We start from the raw sequence: 15,552 nt of genomic DNA, 5'->3' as shown, positions 1-15,552 counted from the left end.
GAACTCCAGGTTTTCAGTTTCTTTTTGTTTGCTTTTGAGCAAAACTTATTATGGCAATAAATTAACATAACAATTTTGGTTGGTTGGTTTTCAGTTTACAAAAAACCACTAATGAACACATGCAACAAGAATACATATGTAATTAATTGTAATAGCAAAATACCACATTTTTTTTCTTATATATTAAAATAGAACAAACTTCAAAGACATTTTACATACCTACTGACCATTACCCAGTCAGATGGCACAGATGATTTATGGGAATTCTTGACTTCTATCATAAACTAAAATAAACAGAAATGTAATATTACACATCATGGGAAGTTAGGAAGACCACAGAACCGTAATCATCATATATCAAGAAATCTGCATGCATCAGAGGAAAGACATATTTAGCCTGAAGAGATTGAGCAGACCAGAACCTAATGTCCTTTTTCCCCCAGAAGTGAGGGTTATGACACACACGCTTTCTGCCGAAAGAGCAGCTCCTATCCTGAGCTGTTCTGGTGCCCTACCATGTTGCTGCCCCATCTCTGCCCTTCTATTCCTCCATCCACTAACACACTCTCTTCACCTCCTTCTTATCAAGTCAAAACAGACTAAAGCTAGTAAGTCTTGCTTACCTGATCCTGACTAGGCCTTGTAAAGAATTCAGCATTTACATGGACTCTACACTATATACCACTTGTACGGAGGCTACTCTTTAGCAGTGCCTTTCTGCCCAGGGATCAGTGATTCATACTGAGCCAGTTACCTACAACATTTCACGGGCAAGAGCTCAAAATCTCAAATGCTAGCACTGTATCTACAATACCTTGCTTCAATTTTGGATCAACTTGGGGTCAAGAAAGGGAAGGAACAGGGGAAACCAGCACCAATGGCAAGAGGCTCAGTGCAGTGAAATTTACACAATGTGTTTATTGCAGTATTTTATATGATTCATGTCTGTTATCTTTATAACACCAGCCTGAAGGCCTAGATGTCAAACAATTGAGACATTCCCAAATAATGCAGCTGGAAAACAAATTTCTAGCAGAGATTAGATTAACCCAGAATCTGATCACCTTTACAGAAAACCACAAGACTCTCATTTGACAAAGCTTTTCCATTACAGTTAGTATGATTTAGACAAAACCTTCCACATCTCACCAGAATAGCCAGCAATCACCTTCAAGTACAAACAAGAAGAATAATCCTAACATGAGCACAAGACTCCAGCAAGGACATAGTGCACTAGCTCCTAATTTACCTAAGACACTTTGAAAATATTTGGTATTGTAGAAACCCTGAAACTGCATAATACATGAGACAAAGGACTGAAAATGTGTAGAAGCAGAGATCTGCAAAGATGTGAAAATGAGCCAACTGCTGCTGCCACTAGTGGTGTTGCTGATGTGGTGGTATTACAGTTTTTTCTGAATTTCATCTCAAAACAATTAAATATGCTGTGTTTACAAAAGGAAGACAGAAAATACCACCACACTTTTGACTCTGCTGGATGACTAACTAATCTCAAAACAGTCTAGATTAACACAGCCAGTTCAACTGCGTGCTTTGTTTGTGCGGCTAGTGAGAAAAAAGCAGAGAGGTTGCAATCTTCTTCAAAACAACAAAAGCATTTGCTTTTTCATTCTTTAATTCCTAGCCCTATTATATAAATAATTGCAGTATTAAATAAACTGGGCCCAAAGCACTGCTTATGCCATGCAGGAAGCAAACATTTGCCAAATGTAGCAACTTCTCTCTAAATCCTGCCTGAAACGAATAGCAATGCTATCACTATCTGGACAGCTTTGTGTCCTGTTTAGTGCACACTACGAATTACATTAGAGGTCTGGAAACAAAAGATAAGACAGATGTGGGTGTAACCTCATATTTTGGAAAAGGTATGTGTCAACTGGATCTTCATCAGAACTCTAACAGGAACTTAAGTTAATAAACTGTGGGCTGACTGAAAATCTAACCATGTATTCATAATCATGGGTTTGGGGGCACATATGAAGGAGCAAATAGCTTGAATTCCACCACCCCCAAGAAGGCCTGTTCCCTGAACAGATGCTCAGAGTGGCAGATATACAGAAAAAAAGTTTCCTGGCAGCTTCTCTCTCTTCCAGAACTAGCAAACCACAGACCTGCTTCTGCCCGGGTCTGTTGCGAAGTGTTTGAATACTACATCTATCAGAGTGCTACAATGACATAAGAAGAATATACCATATAGATCTGAGGAAGAAAGAGCTCAACTCAAGGAAACTGTTGTTATGCCTATGCTCTGCTCCTCCCATACAATTCCCTTTCCATTACTTCCACTCCTTTAGCATCTTCCCTTTCCTCACAGACCATCTTCTCTAAGCCTTTCTCTACTGCCTCTTCTGATGTCTCTGAAACACCAGATAGAATTAACTAACAGATATCCATAACCTCTGCAGCTCCTATCATGAATTTACCAAGATATATCTCTTTGCAATGGTTTCTGAGCCATCCCCCGCTACAAAGGCCTCCTCTCAAATGTGTGCGTAGTGACTGGTGGTTTCTGAAACTCTCCTGTCCAGTTCACATCTGACTACTTCTTCAGATGCTCTCCTCTCTTCAATCAATTCTCCTCTTCTCCTTTCCTTCACACACATCGTCATCCACCTCTTAAACCAGCCTCTCTGAGAGAAACCTTTCAAATCCTGGCTCTTCCCTTCTTCACAGAATACTCAAACGCACTCTTCCACGTTTCCTCTTGGACTTCAACATCCATGCTGATAGCCTACCCAACTCTTTAGCCACATGCTTCCTCTTCTCAACCTCACCATCAAAAGAAATATCCACCCAAGGTCTTTATGAAATGCTGCTCTCTCTAGTTCATCCCTTCTCACCTGCTCTCTCACTTTCAGCATTGCCTGTCTGCTCCCTGCTGCGTCTCTTGGGTCCTTCTCAGCCTCCTAGGTCCTCAACCTGGCAGTGGGCTGCTTCCAGCTCCTTCTCTCCCTTGTCGTCACTGATTCATCTCTTTTACTCCCAGCTCTCATTCAGTTTCCTAACTCCTTCCTTTTCCCAGTTTTCTGTGTTTTCCCCAGCCTTCCTGCCCTCAGCTCCTCAGGACAATGCTGAACACTGCTAACTCACTGCTCCTTTCGGCTCCCCCCACAAATCCGGTAGGACCTTTTTTTTTTTTTTTTTTTTTTTGCACTGAACTTATCAGCTCACTGGAGCATGCCCTGCCCACACATGCACAGCATCTAGCAAACAAAAGCTCCAGTTCGCAATCACTGTTTCTAAGAATTAAAAGTAAAATAACATTTATCATTTTTTAATACTGTTCCTCTTCTCTCCCATCTTTCAAATTACAGTCTTAATCAGTACTTACAAATCATTTTACCATTCTTCGAATTAACCTAATGCTGTGCTTCCTGGTTCTCTGAGAATATTTCAGCACTTAATAGCCACATAATTAACCTTGGAAATATGCAAGTGTTTTTACATACACAGAAAAGCAAAGCATTACTGAACCAAATTCAACTGCACTAATGTGTTTTTATTATTTAAACCACTAAAGTAATTGACTTAACAAACAAAAAAAAAATGACACTGTCACAAAACTGTTCTTTAAAGTTGTATAAAAGATTATAGTCAAATGACCTCATCAAGTATCATATTAAATGAGGACAGTTCTAGTTAAGCCTAACTTTTAAGCTACTTTCTAGACAAGCAAGGCTACAGTCATACATGACAGATATCATATTACCTCTTGACCAGAAACTGTAACATACTCTGCAGAAGGATTTTTAATCTGTTTACGAATGTCCCGCAGATGCAATTGGATTTTAGAAAGCACATCCAGGATCTCCTCCTTTTTCTTTCTGATGACAGGGAAGTCTGTAAGATCCTTGAACAATTGGGTTTTATCTCCAGTCCTATCCATAAGAAGCATAAGATAAAATAACAGTAAAACCAAAGATACATTTCCCAATTCTACTGGCTGCATCCATATTTTTATTTGTTATTCTCATTTGTTTTAACATTAGCTTTATTCCCCTCTAAATACAGCTTTTCTCTTACTTGGTCATAGTACAGCACATTTACTGAAAGATGCCATACATACTACATAAATAGAAAGGCACTTTGTATATGAACTCTAAGAGGCTGCACCAAGATACCGCCCTCCCTCCCCAATGTATTCAAAACCAATCTATTCCTGTTCCTTTCTACTCTATCACATTATGCTCGTTCTTCTATATCAAACCCTGCTGACTTGGTATTTTTTGTTGTCTCTGAATGTGCATCCTAGAGCTTTTCTGTTGTTCAAACAGAGCAAGAGAAGAAGCACAAGGAAGATCACTCCCTTCTGCCTCAATTCGTAATTCTGTAATGTAATTGCTGTCCCAACCTGGAGCATCCCAAATGCCAACAACGTTTTTATCATGATTAAATGTGAAGCTCTAGATAACTTCTGCGCAACATAAACACAGATTTTTGACACATTTAGAATTTGGCCAAATTTAGGCAGATTTTCATGAGGATTGCAAAGAAAAATCCCTCCCACAAGGACTTCATCAAAGCAGAATGTCATCAGGAGTTTCTCAGAGTGGCTGCTTTCTTTGCTCAAGAAAAAATTAACCAGAGCATTTTTTAACACATACAAAACAATGCTCTTTTCTAGTCTCAATGTCAGAAAATGACAGAATTGTTTTGGCTGCACTATCTTAACTCAGGACTGAAACCTGCAACAGAAAACACCATTCAAATGTTTAAAATTGGGAAGCTGAACAAGCTATTAAAAATATGGCTGTCATAAAAAAATAACAAAAATTTAACTTATCCTAATAAGTATCAGGCAAACAATAAGAAGCAGTGCAATCAGTTCTAAGTTAATTGGAATATACATTTGTATTTTAGAGCAAATACAAAACTGTACCAGTTAATTACACAATTACCCTGAAATCTAATATTTGGAGAGCAAGTAATTAGCAAACTGAAAGTAATAAAACATGGAAGTAATAAAAAGTCTAATGTTTTACCTAATCCGATACCCCCTTGCCTGCAAATGAAACTAGAACTGGAGCCAGGGACCAGACAGGTAACACAAAGCTGTGCTTTGATTTTGCAGGACATGGACATAGTTATTATATAAGTGACAGTGAAGATGCTATTTTAAAATATAATGTTAATTTTTAGGAATGATTTTGTGCTAATTAGACCTGTTTCCATGGGAATGCAAGGAAAAAAAAGATTGCTAGTAGCCAGCAGCTGGCTGTGAAGACTGTCACTGCTATGTGATGCCTACCAAAAATTTAAAAGTTGAACGTTTAAAAAAAAAAAAAAAAAAAAAGAAACACAAAACCCAAAATCTTGAACTCCCCTGGAGCAGAGGGGTACTTTTGAAAACTACAGGATTTTATCTACACCACATAATAAAATTAACACGTGATGCAGTACACATACGTGTGCGCAAGTTTATGTGTATGCATGTATGTATATGAGTAATCATCACTATTTCGGTGAAAGAAAGATTTTTGAGTACAAATAATATTGCCACACAAGTTTGAGATATACAAAGGCCAAAAGGGAAGTTATTTTAGTCATCTTGAATAAATGCAAATGAAATATACGCATTTCTACAGATCAGTGATGATATCTTCTGCTTATACTATTGTATCTTATTTTTGTATAGTATTCTAGCCATTGCCAACACAGTGACAGAAAAAAACCCATATTTTAAACCTACTTACAATAAATCTGGTATAATTAAGATACAGTCTGTTTTGTCATAACCTGCCACAACTATAATTGGATACCATGCATCAGTAGAAATCTCATAATCCCACCTGGCCAAGAGGCATAGCAAATATTTCTACCCTTCTCAACTCCTAAATTTATACACCTTGCACCTAATTCAGAAGCAAATAAAGTAAGTTCTAGGATTTAATTCTCAAATTTCTTTAATTTCAAATCTCAGCTGGAGAAAGATAAAAAAGATTTTCTAAATAAATTGGATGTTTATTTTTAGTCTGTTTTGAAAATAAAAGATCAAGACTATGCTGCCCCAATATAACTACACATTAAACTATATACCACATCTTTCATCAAAGAATCTCTAGGTATTTCACAGTCAATTATATCTCATAATATTGCACACACGGAAACGTTCAAAGTTAAATGAAACTTGCTCATAGCAGGGAAGTTTAAGATGATCTGGATATAAAGCTGGATGATACTCATTTTGTGTTCAGAATGTCATCTCAATGTGTTGTGTAAACAAAAACTACGCTGAAAGGAGACCAAAAACCTGGGAAGTCAAGTGCTCAGAAAGGTTGGCTGTGCAAGCCAGACAGACTGCCTCTGTGCTTAGCACCATGAGAGAACCTGTTTTAGAAGATTTTATACTGCTTTTTTTCTGAAAGACAGTGACTTTTACTGGCCACAAGGTATTCCTCTAATGTCTGTCCAACCAACCCTGTCCCCTGAGAGGTTTTTACACATCCATCCCTTACTGAACTCATGTTCTTGCTTTATTATTCTGCATCATAAGCCTCCTGCCGCCCTCGTCCTGTGGTTAAAACTGTGATCTAGGGGTAACAATGAAGGCAGCAGTTCTTCAGAAGAAACAGTACACAACAGATTATTTAAAGACAGTCTCTCTTATAATGCATATTCATTCCAATTTAGCATCTTCTTCCTTTGTCTACCATTTTTTTTCTTGGACCAGTGAAGGACAGAATGAAGACAAAAAAGGGCAGACAGCCTCCATACTTTCAGCTCACGTCTCCAAGACTGCAGGATGGCAATTGCAGGGAAAAGCCTGATCACACCAAGAGCCTGAGATAGGTGCTTATTTAGTCATTCTCTAGAGAGAGATAATGAAGAGGGCACTAACCCCAGAAATGCTCTGAGGGGGTACCAATCACACAGGCTACATGGAATCTTCAGAGCTATTAAACTTCATATTCTCTGTCATTAGTGAGCATGTAAAGAGGTTTTTTAAAAAAAGGATGGGGGGCACTCAAAGCTTTGATGAATTTTCACAAAAACAGTAAAAGGCATATTCCTGACAGCAGAACAGCCACTCTGCTAAAGGTCAAGTCTCTCTTCAAAAGGAATAGCTTCTCTATTTAAAAAATAATTTAAAAGTTGTTAAACAAATTAACATAAGCAAAACATATTCTGCTCTAGATTCATTCCCCAAAACAGCTGAAAAACTTTCAAAAAATTATTCAGCCTGAGGCAGATACACACTAGGCAAAATACTTGCTCGCCTAGTTTAACTTTAAAAAAAATAATATAAGCTGTAGAAAACAACAACCTCTGCTTTAACCATAAGCAACCTGTACATACATAAATATAAAACGGAAAATATAAAACTAAGGTGTATCAAAACAAGATGCAGAATTCGCTTAACTGAATACATTTAGTCTGAAAGCCTGTGAGGCACAGAAGATTCACCTATTTTCTCTACTTACTTGGCTGCTTCTTCATTAAGGATCTTCAAATAATGTTTTACTGGGGAGAGAAGTTCTGGGATTTCCAACAGTGCATTTTGTAATAGAGGAGTTTTCACATGAGAATGTATGACTGGAACAAGAGCTTGAATTTCCAAATCCAGACGAGACAGGGTGCTGACTATCAAGAAAAACTCTTGGGTTGAGCACTGAGAAGGGAAGCAATGTCTGAATCATTACAATGTATTAAATTTTCATTAAATCCTACAGGTTTTTTTGCTTTTTGAAAATGAGACAAAATACAGTTAAAATGTATGGACTGTAACACAACGGCATAATCTTATCACATTCACAAGGTTAATAAAGCATACCTATTGTTCTAACCATTGTCATTAGGAATCAGTCGAGAGCTGATCTCCGTTAATCCTGTTGCTAGATGGAGATGTGTAACACATATGCAGTGACAAATAGCAGAAAAATAGGCTAAAACAGCAAAAAAGTAGGTTGAATAACTTTATGAGTACCACAACTTGTCCATATGGGCTTGTGCATATATGTGTTGTTATCTGAATCCCCAGGCTGCTGTTTTGGCAAGAGAGGGTTTGGAAAGACAAGGTCAGGCACAGAGAGGGAGAGTCTTGGAACAAGAACACAGAAAAGAAAGAAAATACAACACAGAAAGAGAAAACCAGCAGTCACTGCTTAAAGTGCTTGCAGGTATTGCCAGCTTCAGCCTCTGGCTGCTTACTCCCAGGCCCACGTGATGAGAAGACTAAGGAGAACACACTAACCCAGTCTTTGTCTTTCATCCTCTCCTCACTACAGAGTTACGAAAGAGATTTTTCTGTCTCTTTCAGGCAGCTAGTCAGGGTATCATCAAAAGGGAATCTCCAGATTGGAGCCAACAGCACACAGCACTTTCAGATCTTCCTTCATCATAAACACAGAGTAGGAGCAGGTTGGTTCCCTTAAAGCAGCTTCCCTCCAAAGGCAGCAACTTGTAAAAGAGAAACTCTTCCCTCTCTCTTTTTTAACCATTAATATTACTTCTGATGGGGCTCAAGTACTTTCCTGGTAGATTCTAGACGCTCTTCGGCATCAGTACAGTTTGTTAGCGCTAGCTCATTTTCAAGAATTAGCGGTCAGGGGCAGGATTTTGCAAGCAGTTAAAGACTCTAACAAAACAATCCACCTCCTGCCACACCCCTAATCCCCACCACTCAGTTGTCCCATTCAGCTCTCAGTTACCTAAGTGCTCATGCCCCACCTATCAATTAGGTAATACCAATTCTGAAATAGTCTTTACAGCATTAAGTTTGCATTTGTGCTATGCCGTATTTCAATACCAAATGGAAACCTGGCCCTATGAGACACTTAATGCCTTCAAACCCTGATGGATTCAGTGGCACTCCAGGACATTTCCATTTCAGAAGGTTTGAAAAAAGTTGTCTATAAATAATTACACTGATATTTTTTCATATTTTGCTGATGTGTAGAAATATTCCTTCTTCAGTCTTCTGAACTTCTCCCATCACTCAACTAACAGCACTGAAAAAACAAGTTTATGTTCCTCACCTGAGGATGCAAGGAAGGGGGTAGGATATCCTGAATGCTTCTACTATAATATTCTTTGTATGCCACATTTGTTGCATGCTTCTCTTCCTACATTTTTTCTCTCTCCCACCCAGGCAACATACAGTCTAGAATTTAATTTCTGGTCCGTATTTTGTGGTGATCAACACATCACTGAGTACAGAATATGTAGGCTTAAGTGAATCACTATTTCATAAAACACATCTACATTTTTATTTCGTCATCCCTTCTCTTTCAATTTCTCCCCAGAGGTAAACTTTTGTTTCTCTTTCCTTCCCACACCCTCATGCAAAAGTAAGACAATTCTCTCATCTATTACACTGTAGTTATTTCTCCCAAGTAACTTCTGTACTCAAACATGGAAGCAAGTATTAACAAAAATGCTGTGCTGGAAAGGAACATTTTGTCTCCCTCCCCACATATGTAAATCCTAAAATAGATTTGCTCTGTAATGTCTACTAGCCCTTCAGAACACGAAGGCCATCTAAACGCAACCTTCTGAAAACCATAACAAATAAATTAAGGTACACTCCCTTTACAGCCTTAGCCCTCTTCTCATAAAATACATGTCACTACTGTGACCAGTGATGGAAAAGTGCCCCTCATGCTGTATAAACACAGAATAAAGATATATATAAACCTGCAGCATTGGCAATCTACTACAGACATTGGAAGTTGTAAGTGACCAACAACAATAAGGCTAGAAAGAAAATAATTTATAAGGTTAATTGCTGTGTTCACTGATTTGCTCTATCATTAAGGCTACATTAAACAAAAATCAAAGAAAAATAATTCCTGGCCATTTCAAATGTATTCAATCACATGAGTAAGTAAACGTAACTAAAGTTATAAAGCCAGTATCTGTCAGATACTCTCCAACTAACCCAAAGCATGTTCAGTTCACACAAGAACTGAACTTGTCATACCAAACAGGCAAGGTTGGTAGATACCTGACTAAAGGAACATGCAACTTAACCATGATATTTCATGACATTCAGGAAGGCCAGAGAGGTTACATTCTGAATGTGTCTGGAAAACCTAGGTTCATCTTGGTTTCAAATCCATGGAAATCAGGGACAGAAGAGACCCATTAGGTGGTTTCCCTGCAACGGCTCAATTCTTCTGCATGAATTTTCTTCTTGTCTACTCTCAGGCCCTTATATTCCAAGAAACTATGTACTTACCACTTCCTTTCAGAAATTAATCCAGAAAGCAGTAAGTATCATCATGTAAAAGTTTCATCTGATAGCCTAAATTTCCCTTCCATTAAATTAATCCCAATATCTCTCGTTTTACTCTTCTGTATTTCACTAACTCAACTCCCTCTTTGCTGTTAACACCCTTCAAATATCTCTACACCTTCTGTTCTCCTTCAATCATCAATTTAAACAAACTATAATCTTTTAATCTTTCTTCATAAACAATCCGTTATTCAGCCTCATGAAAACTTCAATTCTCCCCTGCACTCGTTGCAATTTATCAACATCTTTCTGATAATTTGGAACTTCCTTATTCTATCTTGCAAAAGCTCTGACAACAAAATAAAACAAAATAATAAAGCAGTAAATCTTGTCAATGGCATTTGAAGTCACAGCACAAAGGAAAGGTCTGAAAGACTAAATAAATGATAAATCCAGGCTTGGACTCAAAGTCAAACTAAAATACAGTATGACTGACTGCATCGTCATCATCAACCTTGATGCAGATAAAGGATAAAATTCTGCAAGACTTCCTTTGACTACAACATGTATTCAAGGAGGCAAAGGTTGAAGCCGTGCCACACAAAGTTGCAAAGTAGGTCCCTGACAGACAGCATTAAGTGATTCATAGGAGAACAATGTCCAGAAAAGAAGAATGAGCAAAGATGGACAGTAAGAAATACATCAGTTGAACAGGTGGTGTTTGTTTGGTTTTTTGTTAAATTGCTCTTTAAAAAAAGAAACCAAATTGGGACTTCATTAGTACACCATCTATATAAGGGTGGGAAAATAAGAAGATTTTAAGAATACATAAGAATGCCTGTCTGAGGTGTTCTTCAGTAAGGGTGGTGAGGCTGGTGAAGGTGAGGCTTCAGTAAGGGAAGGAAGCTAGACTTCAAGGCAGTGTCAGTGTCCCTATAAAAGAATCAGCAGGGGAAAAAAGAAAAACCCCAAACACAAACTGGTTGTGTACAAAAGACACTGTAAACAACCCTGAAAGTTATCATGAGATTTCTCAAAGGAAGCTTAATGAACATGCTGAAGCTTCTCACAGCAACTCTGATAGCCTCCACACCATAATAACCATCTAATGAGTTAAAATCCATTTGATTCTACTGTGAGCTACAGTCTACAGCACCATTAGAGGATGGGAAATTCAGCATGCTTTAGTGCAAACAACTTTGTTAAACACAACATTCCCAAGAAAGAGGGTGAACATACCCCTTTTGTGCTTATTCAGACTATTACTGTTTCCCCTGGCTTGATTTTAGTAACACTGCAGGACTTTGCATCTAAAATTTAACGGCTCCACTGCAGAAATTATTTACTAAGCAAACAGATAACTTGGAACAGATGCATAAAAATAACTCCAAAAAGCTGGGCTCCATTAAAGTGGGACTGATTCCATTTAAATCCTAAGTAGCCTTACAAAAGATACATAACTGTGTTATAAATTAGAAGGTTTTAAAATACAGTAAAAATGGTTTACATAAAGCAGAATTAATAGTCTTGCATTCACAGAAGATTCTCACAAGTTTATTCAACGCTATTTTTGAAGTCTAATTTTGAGTGCTGTCAATGGTAACTACAGCTTCTCTGGCACTAGAAAAATAACCTCAGAGTTGACAGTGATGCCAAACAATAGTTTCAACCAGCAGTTTGTCAAACTGTACTGAAAATGGTACGGCTGCCACTGAGAAGAATGCACGAAAGATGCACAGCAGTATGCTAGGTCTAACACCCTTTCAGCAACAACACTGAAAGCAATTTAGCCTTGTTTACATTAGTGAAATTGTTTCCAACAGATCTAAAAGGGAGCCACAGAGACCCACAGCTGACAGCCATTGACCACTCCAAGTTAAAAGCATTTCAAATAAAAAAAAATTGGAGTTGAAATGCAGCATACTTTTACCACTCCTTTCAAACTGTAATAACTACCTTTATGTTTTTAGTGTAGTGAGCATACTATTTTTGGTTTAGGAAAAATGAAGTATTTCATTTTAAGGTTACTATGTCCCCTTGTTATGACACTATTTATATACATCAGCTTAATGGGTAACAATTTGCTCAAATCAACATTTAGTATTGCAAATCTAAAAGTATCTGCGATGCAAATTCTTTAAAAGATTAAAAGTATATGCAAGATGTGCATACTGCTATCATAGAACAAAAAAAAGTAAAAAAAAATAAGATATGTGTTAGCTGAAGTCAATAATATATTATGCTATGGGGAGAATTTATTTTGAACATTCTATAGTAACAGTAACTCATTTCCTGAGCATATGTAACAGGTATTGATTTCATAAGAGAAAAAAAAAATCAAAAAATACAACATTTTTCTCTGAATCTTCTGAAAATCACACCATCTTCAATGAAGTAACAAACATACCTTCAAGGGAAGGGTAGATTTTCAGCCTCATTCTGGTTGACAAGCTTATGTGAAAGATCTTAAACATTTAGCACTGAGCTGAGCTGAGCAGCACCTTCTCCTCTGAGGAGTCTTGAGCATGACCATGAAGTAGTGAAGTATTCACTGGAAAACTGAAAGGTAAATCCCACAAGGAGGCTGTACTCTGCTTGTAGCAACTGGCTGCTTTATTTTGCACAGGTGAGCAGCCTGCTAAGTGGGCAGCAAAGTCTTAGAGGCTGATTCAGAACTGAACATGTTTTCCCAACTGCAGCAACTCGTGAGGAACTCCAAAAAGCCTGTGGTTGAAGTCAGGAGCAGAACAAACTGAAACAGCCTAAATTTTGTTCTGTTATTTGGTAGCTCTCTCCAGGGGCTAGAGGGCATAGCTGAACTGGTTACGGAAAACATTGAGCCAATGTGTATTCCCGCAAGATCTAATTCTGCATCAGCTCCAGGCACTATTTAGACAAAACTCTTGACAATTCCCTGTCTCTCAGTTTCCTTTTGAAGTCAACTTCTGAATACTACCAATAAGTCTTCAAATAGTTCATCTCCTGCCATCCTTCTCTTGCCATAGAGAAGGGTGAGGCCATTCTGCTGTTGACAGCATTTCTGCCTGGCAAGATTTCAGGTGCTGGCGCTGCAGGAACTGAGAAGAACAACCAGTCCTTGTATTAATTCCACTCTCCATAGCAACAGTAACATTGCTCTTGTCTCCTTAAACATTCCCATAGTCCTTTTGCAGGCTGGGGCAAACTCGGAGCTGGTAATATGACCTCCAAGGTAATACCTAATTCCCACTACAAGCATGCTGTTCTAATTCCAGATTGCTCATACCTGGGCGTAGATCAGCAATGGGTTTTGGTGGTTTGGGTTTGGGGTAAAGGGAACTTGTGCAGGGTTACATTAACAATTGCCAATTTGAAGGATGCTATCAGAGAAGACTCATTAGCAGACATATTAAAAAAAATTAACAGTCAGACCAGGAAAATATACAATGATGTTATTTACCGGAAGAGCTCCCTTAAGGATGCTTTGCTTTGCAAAGTCAGTTCCAAAACAGAGCATTGTTTTGCCTTAATTTTTTTTTTCTGTCTCCTCTTGAGGTTACTGGTGCAAAGTGCATTGCACAATAAAAGTTCTGCAGTGGCTGATCGGAATAAAAGATGCTTGGAATGACTGAAACAATCCAGCCACCACTGTACACTGCAAAGGTCTCCCTTCGTGAAACATACCTCCTCAAATACTAACGTCACTGAAGTCTGAAGGGCCTGAAAGATTAAATACTTGTCACATTCACCCTTTTTTCCTGCAGTTGACACTGAATTAACAGGCCTGCATGACAGCATATTCCTTTAGTTAAGCCATCAGTGTGCTCCACTCAGAGTTTCGGAACACTTAGTGGGAATGAAATTGCAGGGAATCTCATTTTGAGTATGTGGGGGGTGGACATCTGGAATTAACAGAACTGGAAAGGCTCCTAGCAGGAACTGAAATGGCAGCATTTAATGGATATTCTGAAAAAAAACATATTCATGAAAATCAGTTACTCCATGTTCCTGAATATGTATCTGCTTTGCAGGGACCCTTCTTCAGGCTCCATATTCACTGTCTAGACTGCAGAATCTGTTTCCCAGAGTCTGCTTTTGATTCTTTATTCAAAACAGACCCTGTCTTTCAGGGACACTGTCATCTCCTCAAAGTCCTAAAGATCTTCAGTGCTTTGGACACTCTCCACAGTGTTCTGCAATGGATGACAAACTAGATTTTTACCAAGGGAAGCTAATTCATCAACGGAGGAGTGTGTTCTTGGAGCTTTCCCCCCCATTTACTCTTCTTAAGGATTTTGCTGGAGCACTTCTCTCCTGCAACTTCTTTCCAACACTGATTCACTAAACACATATCTTCACGCTACAGTGGCTGTTGTTAAGGCAAACTACATTGTAACCTCATTCCAAAAATCCTATGAAAATCCAGGGCCTCTGAATGGCTCCACCTAAATGTTGGCTGTAAAGCTGAGATGGGTAAGCAGCCCTACAACAGGAAGGGACACCTGAAGAAACAGATACAGACGAGTACAAAAAAAAAAAAAAAAAAAAAAAAAGGACAGGATAGCAGTGGAGGATTGCCAGGATGTTGTGAAATACAGATGTATCCCTACAAACCTTATTATGTATCACTCAACCTGAAATGAGTGAAACCATTACAAAGTGAATTATCTAATTCCTGGACAGTTGTTTTGAAAGAACAATTGCATCATGTGGATACGGTACATCTTAGAGGATGGGGAAGTTGGTACACACTCCCTCTTGTCATAAACTTCGTTACAGCTGGACTTCTGTGTCTATTCATTGAAATATGCAAGTCTTTGTGTGCCTAATGCTGAAGCACATTAGGGCTTTACAAATTATACAAGAACTGAGTTTCAGGTTTTCAGAGAGGAAACCGTTGTGCTGTACCATCCAAAGAAATTACAACTTAGCTCCTCTTCTACCCACCTATTCCTTTATCTAAAACAAACTGTCAAAACCTCTAAATATAACAGTGAAATAAAAGAACATGAAGTACTGCACAGGTGCTATTTAGCACATTAATCTGCTTCAACTAAGAACTGGCAGTGTCTCATTACAAGTAATTCTTATTAAAATGTGCAAGTGAGATCCAAGTTGCAGAATTTATAAACAAATTAACATTCATTTGAAAACAGCTAACTACAGCCAAGTGGTTTCACTTGCAAGTGTGATTTTAGATAAGCATACAGAATGCAATGCTTTGTTTTAAAGGGAAACAATTCATGGCACAAGGCCCTATTACACCATCCCATCTCACTGAATCCAGCCACTAAATCATGAGTACCAGATGCTTTTCCTGTTAGCATTAGCAATACAACGTATGTATTCTAGAACCTTCCTCAGACATTACTTCTATC

At 38.2% G+C, this 15,552-nt stretch overlaps 1 protein-coding gene across 3 annotated transcripts in view; it reads right to left on the bottom strand.

Annotated features, from left to right (window-relative positions):
• MSH3 (mutS homolog 3) overlaps positions 1-15,552 on the bottom strand; it is a gene marked incomplete at its 5' end in the record, with an annotated part of 118,752 nt that overhangs the window by 40,403 nt on the left and 62,797 nt on the right. For all 3 annotated transcript variants that reach the window (XR_014230684.1, XM_082336196.1, XM_082336197.1), the window contains 3 exons: positions 220-284; positions 3,731-3,899; positions 7,443-7,630. Coding sequence is in view for 2 of the 3 variants with exons in the window: in XM_082336196.1 (XP_082192322.1) it covers positions 220-284; positions 3,731-3,899; positions 7,443-7,630 (422 nt within the window). The remainder of the gene's footprint in view (positions 1-219; positions 285-3,730; positions 3,900-7,442; positions 7,631-15,552) is intronic.

This window comes from Platalea leucorodia (genome assembly GCF_965183815.1).
Source record: "Platalea leucorodia genome assembly, chromosome: Z".
Lineage (NCBI taxonomy): Eukaryota > Metazoa > Chordata > Aves > Pelecaniformes > Threskiornithidae > Platalea > Platalea leucorodia.
This window is presented reverse-complemented; position numbering and strand designations above follow the sequence as displayed.